Source organism: Ctenocephalides felis, unplaced genomic scaffold (genome assembly GCF_003426905.1).
Source record: "Ctenocephalides felis isolate EL2017-DRISC unplaced genomic scaffold, ASM342690v1 CF-g0.4_SCAFFOLD_01604, whole genome shotgun sequence".
In the NCBI taxonomy this organism is placed as follows: Eukaryota; Metazoa; Arthropoda; class Insecta; order Siphonaptera; family Pulicidae; genus Ctenocephalides; species Ctenocephalides felis.
In genome coordinates this window covers 40,882,065-40,892,953 of record NW_020537758.1, presented here as the reverse complement: position 1 = coordinate 40,892,953, position 10,889 = coordinate 40,882,065, and the positions used below count along the sequence as shown (strand labels likewise).

General features: G+C 27.3%; 1 protein-coding gene across 1 annotated transcript in view; it reads right to left on the bottom strand.

Moving 5' to 3' along the window:
• Positions 1-908: 908 nt before the first annotated feature.
• LOC113372321 (ras-related and estrogen-regulated growth inhibitor) overlaps positions 909-10,889 on the bottom strand; it is a 52,996-nt gene continuing 43,015 nt past the window's right edge. The window contains exons 5-7 of the mRNA XM_026612643.1: positions 10,260-10,412; positions 1,493-1,682; positions 909-1,230 (exon numbers count right to left, since the gene is read on the bottom strand). Coding sequence (XP_026468428.1) covers positions 992-1,230; positions 1,493-1,682; positions 10,260-10,412 — 582 coding nt within the window. The 3' untranslated portion in view covers positions 909-991. The remainder of the gene's footprint in view (positions 1,231-1,492; positions 1,683-10,259; positions 10,413-10,889) is intronic.

Genomic DNA, 10,889 nt, shown 5'->3' with positions numbered 1-10,889 from the left:
CTTAACACCGGACACTAAGTCGTCTCTTAGCGCCGGACAGTAAACATATTGATATTTCTTGTGAGAGTTGACGTAATTTATTTTAATTATTTAATTTTGTTCTACACTACATACCTACGTTTTTCGTATTTCCTAGTCAAAGAATGAAAAGCTTATGATGAACGCTCCAGCTGAGAGCATCGGTGTGGCCCAGCCAAAAGGGTGGATAAATAGTGATTTTTTCGCAACATCTAAGAATATTCGTCAAACACACATGTGCAGATATTCCAGAGTGTGGAGATGGCTACATATGTGTTCAATGCTGAAGAATTGTCCGGTATTAGGTGCCACTTTGTAAAATCATATTTCTTGTTACCAAAGTTTGATTGATAGAATTAATTATTTTTTAGCAAAGGTTGCGTTTTTGTTAATTTAGTTTGATTTCTAACTTTGTTATCTAACATAAGTCATATTTTAATAAACGTTTCGTAAAATATTTTTTGATTTATTTATAAATAACCTTAGGTGTCCGTCACTCGGGGTCTTCCCCCTAATACACGGCTCTTATTAGAGTTTGGTTTCAGCTTTTTTATGTTACATTTAGAAACAATCACACAGATATTGACACTGATTTTTTCATAAATTACACGTATATACCCAATTACTATTTTATTAAAATATTTTTATGTCACGCCCCAGATTCGTAATAATCACAGAAAAAAGGGTAATCAGAAAAAAACATATAAATAATCATATGGTTTTTTAGCATATAATGTGTGTAAAAACTACATACATGCTCTTACCTGTGGCTAAGGTTGCTTAAGACGTGCAAAATAATTTTGTCTGAGCAATCATAAATATTAGTCAAAATATAGCCAGACTACAACTCAGGCAGTGGTACTTTAGCAACTTTACCCTAACTTGGCCAATCCTTCTAAATAATTTATATGTTCCTTGATAGAGATAAATAAATATTATTTCAATTTAAAATAAATAAATAAAATAAATTACTTTAACAGCTAGCGTTATTTCCTCTCATGGATATAGACATCCTCCTGTCGGCGCGACAATGTGCAGCCTGACTAACGGGCGGCGGGTACCTCCATCTTCGGGGCCTCGACAGAAGGTGACCGTCTGTGGAGGCGCGCCCCCGGAAAGGGGTTACTTCGGACTCTGAAGGTGTCGATAAAGTATCTTCAGAACCTCCGTCTTCTTGGGCTTCATCGATATCTACTTCGTTCCATGAATGACCTGAGAGAAAAAGAAATATTTTTTTAAAATATAATTGAATAGAAGTGAATATTATAATATTTTGATAAATATAGTTTTGAATAGTATTTGCTGTATCTCTGTGTACTTAGTACATTTTGTATTTTTTGAATTAAGCTAAGAAATTTTTTTAAGTAATTTTTGCACTATTCTGTGTACCTAGTACATTTTGTATTTTAAAAAAAAATTCAATTTCAAGGTAACTACTATCCAGTGGATTTTGGAGAGTCCACAGCTTACCTACCTAGTAAAACTATAGATTTTCCATTTTCACTAGCAACAGATGTGAGGGATGTCCTGTTCGATCCAAAATAATTTAAAAGCTCGGGACTAATTAAGGGTTCTGTATGAACATCACTTGTGGACCTTTTTAATTTATGGCAGCGACTATGTACACGCCAAAATCTGCATACATCACGAAATACTGACCAAACCTGAAAAAAATCACAATATTATACCATAAAATATATTTTTAACTTTCCTAAGGAGAAATTTTGGTTTTCATCAGAAAATTCGATTCGTTAATTTTATATTTTATCGACTTTTCAAGCCATTCTGAATCGAATGAGACCAAATTTGGAAAAAGTGAAGTAAAATTTCACGATTTACTTGATATAACGATAGAGTACTTGATCTTAATAGACATACTAAACCATTAAAGTCCTACTTAAACTGGTTCAATTACAAAAATTATTGATTTGTGAAAATTTGCTTTTAGAAACTACTCCGACCCAGTTAACGTGTTCAATTTTCAATAATGTGTAATAAATCCTCTTCGAATACTTTTAACCACTCACAAATTAATTTATTTATTACGGATTAAGTCGATTATTTACACATATCGGGATAGGGCTTCCAATACCGTACAAAAATCTGAATACCGGTATTCGATATTTGAAAAATGAAATTCCGGGATCCCGGTTTTAATACCGGTATTGTCGATGAAAAATTAAATAGTCATATTTTTACTTACTTCAGTTGTTATATTGACATATTAACAAATAATATATGAAATCTAACAAATATTGTGCTGAAATGAGTACATATTATTTATTTATTACATAAGGAGTAGAAGTAGATAGAAACAAAAAAACGTGTCAGTAAAAAATATATATTTTTCTATGTTACATTTTACATTCTACATTTATAATAAGAATTAATTATTTATTAATATATTTAAGAAAAGAATAAATTATAATTCATGGCTAATGTTTTGCTTAATAAAATATGATCTTAAGAAACATAAACAATCAATTGTTTGATCACCAAGCTCTTTCCGTCTTTCCGATTCTACACTTGTTGGTACAATTGTAATTAAGAAATTATACATATTTTGTAGGTTCGTTCTTTTTATTCCTGTTTTTTCAAAAAAAGTAATTTCATCTTTTATTTTTTGTTCTAGACTTGGAGTTTTTTTTAACACACACACGGGTGAAGTATTTATTTTAATATTTTTTAATTACACACCAACTTAATTAACTTTGGTTTATATACTCACTTATAAATATCATAGGTTCAAATTAAACACAATATTTACACAATATTAAACACACTATTCTTCATATAAACATTTATTTTCCCGCAACTTTAAGATGTTATCTACACGAAATTTACACAACTGCCTACTTAAAGTTACATTTCGGCTTCATATAACATTTTATTTAGTTTAAGGGAATTCCCTTGATTTTGAATATGATCAATAGAGTTTTTTTATATGTGTGAGTGCAAGTCAAGTTATTACCCGTTCGGATTTCTCGGGAATTACTGCGATGTGTGCAATTCATCGATAAAAGATTATTACAATGTTGACTATTCTTATGTTGAATGCAATAGAATTGAGAATATGATTCATTACGTGGTGTGTTTCTACTATATTAGTTATTAATATTAACTAATTATAACAATACCCTTCGCAAATTCTCAAATTGTTGTCAGTGACACGCAATTTAAACAACTGCCGTTCTTACTTATGTAAAATGATTTATGTATAATAAATAAATATCTCATCGATTGTATATTATGTTTAAAAATTATTGATAGTGAATTCGAAGTAGGAACGAGGCACGTAAACGCATAATAACTTTTGTAAATGAACCCTTTTATTAGCTGGCCGTCACACATAATATATAAACAATCGCTTTATCTTGCCGACACCGCTTGTCGCTTATCTCATTCAGCTGAGTCAAGCACACAATACATAGTTTGGAAACTAAAACTTGATATGTATTTTGCGTAAGTTGAATTTTTGATAGAATACTGGTGATACCGTAATACCGGTATTATTTGCATCAATACCGGTATTGAATACCGGACAAAAATCATCCGGGATCCCGGTTTTCGGGATTACGGAATCCCGGTATTGTAAGCCCTATATCGGGAAGTTCATGTAATTTGCCTCAAGACAAAATACCAATACCGACCAGTTATTTAAATATATTTGATTCGACAATAATTACAGCAAGGTGTTTGTCGGATTTGGTAGTTGTAAAATCATGAGTATTTTTAGCCAACTATCTAGGAAGTTTATTTATAATAATTGTATTTTTCATATTACATGATTTTTGTAATATGAAATGGTTTTTTATATCGTTACACTAGATTTTGATATAATGTTTGTCTTGAATATCAAAAAAACTAAATGGAATGATACTTTCAATGGTTTTGGTTTCCTAGTTTTTATTTTATAAGTATGAAAAACCTAAATCATATAATATGTACCTACTATTTTCGGTATTCAATTTTTCAATAGAAAAGAAAAAGACTGATTTGCGACAGATGAGGTGAGGAATATTCTGCAAGACAACGTCAATCAAATTTACTCAGGTTATTAATGAAATGTTATTAAATAATTCTTACACTTGGTTTAATATAATAATATTTAGAATTCTTGATTAAAAATAATATTAAAAGTTATTTTTGCTTGATTTCTACAATTGTTATTTATATAATTATTTTTTCGACAATTTATTATCATTATTGGACCAAGAGACGTTTTGCGATCCAAATTTAGTACTAATTCTATCAATGGCTAACTTTGTATAAGCTTTTAAAAAATGGGAAATATTATATGTTTGCAACTTGTACCTATGTTTTAATTTTCTTATAGATACGCAAATAAATATAATAATTTATAAAATATAAATAATTTGGATAATTAACTATTTCATTTCTACTCAGCTCACAGAGGAAATAGTTTAAATTATGTAAATCGGAGAATTTTAAAAAGTAAAAACAATTATTTTTGTTTCGCGGTTTATTCAAAATCAATGAATATCCTTTAAATTCAACCAGTAATATAGTTTTTAAAGATTTTTATATTATTGCAGTTGCTTATTTTTGCTAGTAGCAAAACGCACCATCAGACAATACGCCCTAGTCAACAGATTGCGCTACGAATTTTCACATTTAAAAAGCTCATAAAGCTCCATTATAAATTATAAGAAACAATAAATTAATTATAAATAAATATAACAAAAATAAAAATGCCTACAAAAATATATTTTTTGTACTATAATGCTAGATGATTTCACATATAGTTATACAAACAATTTCAGAGATTTGTTGACAAAAAAATAATTTATCTAATTTTAAAAGCTCATAAAGCTTCATAATAGATTTTAAGAAATAATAAATTAATTATAAATAAATATAACAAAAATATAAGTCTACAAAAATATATTTTTTTGCACTGTATTGCAGAGATTTGTTGACAAAAAATTAATTCATCCAATTTAAAAAGCTCATGAAAGTTCATAATAAATTATAAGTAATAACAAATTAATTCTAAATAAATATAACAACAATAGAAATGTTTACTAAAATATATTTTTTGCACTATATTGCTAGACGATTTTATATATATTACACAAACAAGTTCAGCATTTTGTTGACAAAAAAATTAATTCATCCAAACATTAAATGAAAATTAATCATAAATATAATAAAATATCTAGATTATATTTATGATGTTTAAACTTTTTGAATTTCTAGATGCTCCATCAATTATTAAGACACATATGTGGAAAATCGTGTTATAATTTAAATAATATCAATTACAATTAATTTTTGAATAATCGTATTTTTAGGCTCTTTACTCTTTAGGCTACTACCTAACAAAATAAAAAATAATTTTTCGTTCATAACTAGATACACTCACTTTATAATTAATTTGAAATAAAAGAAAATTCAAATAACAACTCTATATATGCATATGAAATGAAATTTCAAAAAATTATGTTTATTCTGCCTATTACATTCACTAAATTTTACGTATTCATATGCAATATAAACTGCAAAAAATATGTTTATTTATTCTTATTAATATGTCCTCTTGGCAAGGCATTAGATGTAAGTGGCATATTTTAAAATATCAAAAAGTTATTTTGATTTGATTTTTAAAAAAATATACAGCTTGTAAAACTTGTAATAATTTTAGAAAAAGACAGATAAAAAACTGATCATATACCTATTGCATGATAAAAGAGACAAATGTTTGTTTTCTATCATGAATGCCTTCGAAATTTTATTTTTAATTATGAATAATTATAAAATAATTATTTTGTTTGAATTTGGCAAAACTAACATACCTCCTGATATAAATAAATTCATTCTACATCAATTGCTATTTTTTATTATTTTAAAAGATTAATTGATTTACAAGTTAAATTTCATTTTGAATTCAAGTTCATTTATATGGATGGAAACATTTATTCTACTGCCAATACGCATTTCAATGCTGAACTCTCAACTTTTTAAAGAAACATATAAGTACGTTTTCTATATTCCCGATTGGTAAAAAAATATTCCATAACTCACTTAGATGAAATTGGAAATCATCGAAGTAATCTCATTCAATCTTCGAAAAAACTCGATCATCTGGGAATAAATATTATTGAAGGACGGACGGCCCGGTTATGTTTGCGGTATAACTCATCGGTAACTCTTGACATGATCAGTGTATTATCCACAAATGAGTTTTCTATCCCCAATTCTATTTCGTTTCGATTGCTTATTGAGTTTGTTTTGTTTTGATTAATTTTTATATATACCCAAGATGGTAAAATTGATAGACAAGTGCTCTGGGAATACATAAAATGAGTACTTGAAGCTGTAATCGCCAAGAGAATATGATAGCTATATTATATTATAGCATTATATCATAACTAGTGGTGTATGACATCGTACCTTAAGGCAAAATGCTGGAACTTCCCGCATTATAAATACTTCCCGTACCATAATAAAATATTTGAAGAATATTAAATGTTTTCCAATAGATTATTATAAATACTGTAACTTATATACCATTACAGAAAAGTAAATAAGCAATTCTTTTTCAAACAAATTTAAAATGAAGGATATTGTCTGATATTTACAAGAATTATATAAACGGAATAGCAAAGTTAAAATTATTTATTTGAAGTATATAAGTGAGCTTCGAAATTTTAGCTAGAATTAAAACTAAAATTCGAATTATTTTCGATATTCAAATAAAAATTTCCAAAAAGCAATCATTCCCAAAAATTTCCAATAGCAATTATTTAGTCAATACAAGCAGAAAGTTTATTGAATCATTCAAATCGCATACTTAGTTCTCTCAAAAACTGCAATTTTTTAACATTTAGCTTGGTATCTCCAAAACGGCTAGACCTGGTTTTGCCAAAAGCTAATCACCACTTTTCCCCGTCATTAAAAATTGAATGTTTTTGGATCATTCGAATCAGATGCTCCGCTTTCTCAAAAACTCGATTTCTATTTTCTGCACTTTATGCTCGGTATCTCCAAAATGGCTAAACCTGCCTTCGTCAAAAACAAATCAGCACATCTCCCTATTAACAAGCATCAAATATTTTTTGAACGAAAAATTGTATCCATACATACATACACGGAAAGGTAAAAATTACGAGCTCAATTGATAATAATTAATGAAAGAAAGAATACAAGCTAATATGAATAAAGATATAAAGCAATTAAGTTCACCTTAGTTATCTTACTAAAAAAATAAAAAAAAATATATAGATTGGTCCAAATGTTGAAAGTTTGTATGCTTCTGCGTTTGGTAGATTTTAGTTGTAAATTTTATACTAAGCAGAATTCACAACTATAGTGTTTGTTAGTAAATATGTTAATTTTAGGCTTTTATTTTTTTACTCGAAATTTTGCAATAATAAAATTATCAAGTATTCTACCATTTTACAACCCTGAGTCTACTTTTCTTGAAGCTTGCCAACATACTTTAGTACATTTTTTAAAAAAGGGATTCTCAAAGTCAACCGATTTAATATTTTAAAAAAGTCTTAACTTTTAAAAAAAAAAAGCAATTGTGTTATTATTTTTCACTGTGATCTAAAGAATTGTTATTTACGGTTATGATTGCAAAGTTTAAAATAACAAAATTAACCACAATAACAAAAAACCACAAAAAAATGGTCATAATTTCACTAAAGCTCTAGGTTGACCTTAAAAGCTCATTATTTCGATTTAACGCAATATATATTTTTTTCTAATTTTTTTGGGGTAGTTGAAAAGTCAATACTATCTCCTTGTTTTGGCTTTAGTTTAAGGTCTGGGACACCAAGTAAATAAACTTCGAAGAGATATGAGAGTATTGGTTCAATATTAAGAAAATCATTCGTCCTGTTAATAATTTTCAACCAAAGCAATTTTTTCCAATTTGAGAATATTTCAATTGAATTTAATTCTATACTTTTCTACATCTCAAATGCTTCTCAAATATATTTGCTTATTAGTCAGTCGGTGTGTATTTATCTTTGTTATACCTTTGAATGAGGCACATCAAGGATCAACGTGTTTATGATTTTGATTAAGCTTCTTAGATATAATCTGAAATTAATTAATTCATATTTGAAGAAAGTAAATATCTTACTCATAAACATTCAATAAATTGCTTTGATAAGAAATTACGTACTTTGGCGGGCTTGTTAAACATCTTTTGAAATTACCTCAGAAATATGAATTTACACAGAGCAGTATCACTTAAGGTCTTAATTTGTAAGAAAAAAAAAATTGTATATCGAAAATAATTCAGATTTTAATTTTAATTCTGGTTAAAGATGTAAAGCTCACTTATATACTTTAAATAAATAATTTTAACTTTGCAATTAATATATAAATCTTATAAATATTATACAATGTTACAGTATAATATTTATTTGAAAATATTTAATATTGCTCGAACATTTTGTTAGGGTACGGAAAGTTCCAGCAATTTGCCTTAAGGCACGATGCCACTCACCACTAGTTTTATTTTCAAGTTACTGATACAATTTTTGTTAAAATTGTAGGTTTTGTTTAATATTTAAAATCTTAAAAAACAATTGTAAATTATTGTGAAAAATTAAAATTTTTTAAAAATTCTTATAAAATAGAATAAATAATAATATTCTCATGCAATAATCAAAGCTTTTGTCACGCAAATGTAACAATTAATTTTTATAAGCTATATTGCCGTTTGGAAAATTATCTTTCTAAATTTTCTATTATCATTAAATTTTAATATCAAACTTTAATAAATTATAAAGTGTGTCATTATGTTCGTTATTTTTATGATTTTCATGTTTCTTTAGTTAGCCTTCTAGAACAATTTCATTTTATAATTTTATAGAGTTCACTTCATTTCATAGTCAATTTATTTTCCGATTAGTTTATATAAAATTCTTTTGCAAGCTTTAAATGTGAAAATATACTTTATAACTGCAAATAGCTTTTTACCGGCGCTTAAATTGAATTTTAAATTAAAAGTAACATTAATACTGAAATTAATTACATGGCATTCCTACTATGGTGATACATGAAAAATATAATACATGTTGGAATCCCGTTTTAGTTGACTAATAATATAAATATGATTAATCCTAAGGTTTGAATAAAGTGAAAATATTTGATAAAATAAAAGTAAATAGATTTAGTGCTTGCTAAAATAAGAACTTGTTTATTTTAATATTGATATGACTAATTGGTTACGTACGTTTGGATCATACGTAACGAATGCGCAATAAATTATCTGTATAAAACATTTTACTATTCATTACTCATTAAATCAGAATAATTTAAACAAACAGTATAGAACAAATAATTTACACCATCAAAATAATGTTCTAAACCGAATATAACTCGTCTATGTATCACATGACCCGCGAGAAATGCGCGTAGGTTTAGAATTCAATTTACACTAGAATAATACGAAAACAATAAAGTTTGATTAAAATGACCTTTAAAACTGTAACAGTATTTTTTGCATCAAATGATATTAATTATCAATGTTAAAGTTTTCAATGTTTTGCAAAAATATGCAAATAATGAACTAGCACAACAACAAGAGCGCACACTTGGTATATATACTTAAAGAATACATGGGTTTTTGTACACCAAATTTGGTAATTTTGGTAATTTATCGATTTTAGGTCACCATATTGAGAGCTTCTTGTAAGAGACGATTCTAACTACGAGCTTTAAAGATACAAATAAATAAAGGCATAATACCGTAAACCATTGATTATGGATTATGCCTCAAATTAACAAATTACACGAAAGTAAATATTTGAACCTAGGGACTCAAATCTAATTTAATTTTTCAACTTTTATAAAATGATTTAAAGGACTTCCAAATAACAAAAGAGTCATTAATATTGATAACAGAGAACTATCCAAGAAGATTGAAAAGAAAAGCGCCACTGGATTTAAGCCATTAACTCTCTGGATAAAAATGAAAATAGCTTAATCATTATTTATAAGAAATTATGTAATAAGTAAATAGTTAGAATTATATAATTATCAATAAAATATTGTTTATTTTATATCGAATGGAAACACAACTACTGAGTTGTTTCTTCCAACATGCCCTTGTAGTATACATTGTCCCTTTTCGGCCGACTATTGTAAATTCAACAAATTTATTGAATGTCCTTTGCTGGACAGTTGTAAATAAAAGAGATAATAAAAAATATTGAAAATTGGCAATAAAAAATAAATGTTTATAAATATTTATGAATTACCTGTTCTATACTTTCTCTGACAGAAATCTCATGAAAGCAGACACAGCCAATTTCTTTACTTCGCCGTTGTCCATCTTCAAGTGTCACCATTCTGTCGCCCCATTGATCATTTTTGTTACCAACTAGTACAACTGGAATGTCATAAAGTCCTTCCTAAAAGTATAAAAAAATCATGTAAATCGGAATCTGCTTATCTTTATATAAATTTTGGAAATGCGCACCAATAACAAGAAAAAATCAATACTCAAATTCGTTAAAATTCCGCGAAGCTTGAAACTTTTACCTAATTTTTTGCGCACCTCGTACAACATATTTTTCCAATCACATATACTATTTTTTCATTCAAATTTTACGCTTTGGTTTATATTTATTTTCATAAATCTCACACGAGAAAATTTATAAATATGTACTATGTGTGCACGGTATACAGTTATGATATAAATTTTCGCTTAGGAGCTTAAGGCGAGAATATATTTATTGAAAACAATATATACTCGTATAATAGATTCTCTACATTGTATAATAAAAAAGTATATAGTAGAAATCATAATAAAATTAGGACGTTGACCTTTACGTTCGTCATTTAGACAAGTATCAAATGTAAATCGAATTAAGGCTGTAAATATATAT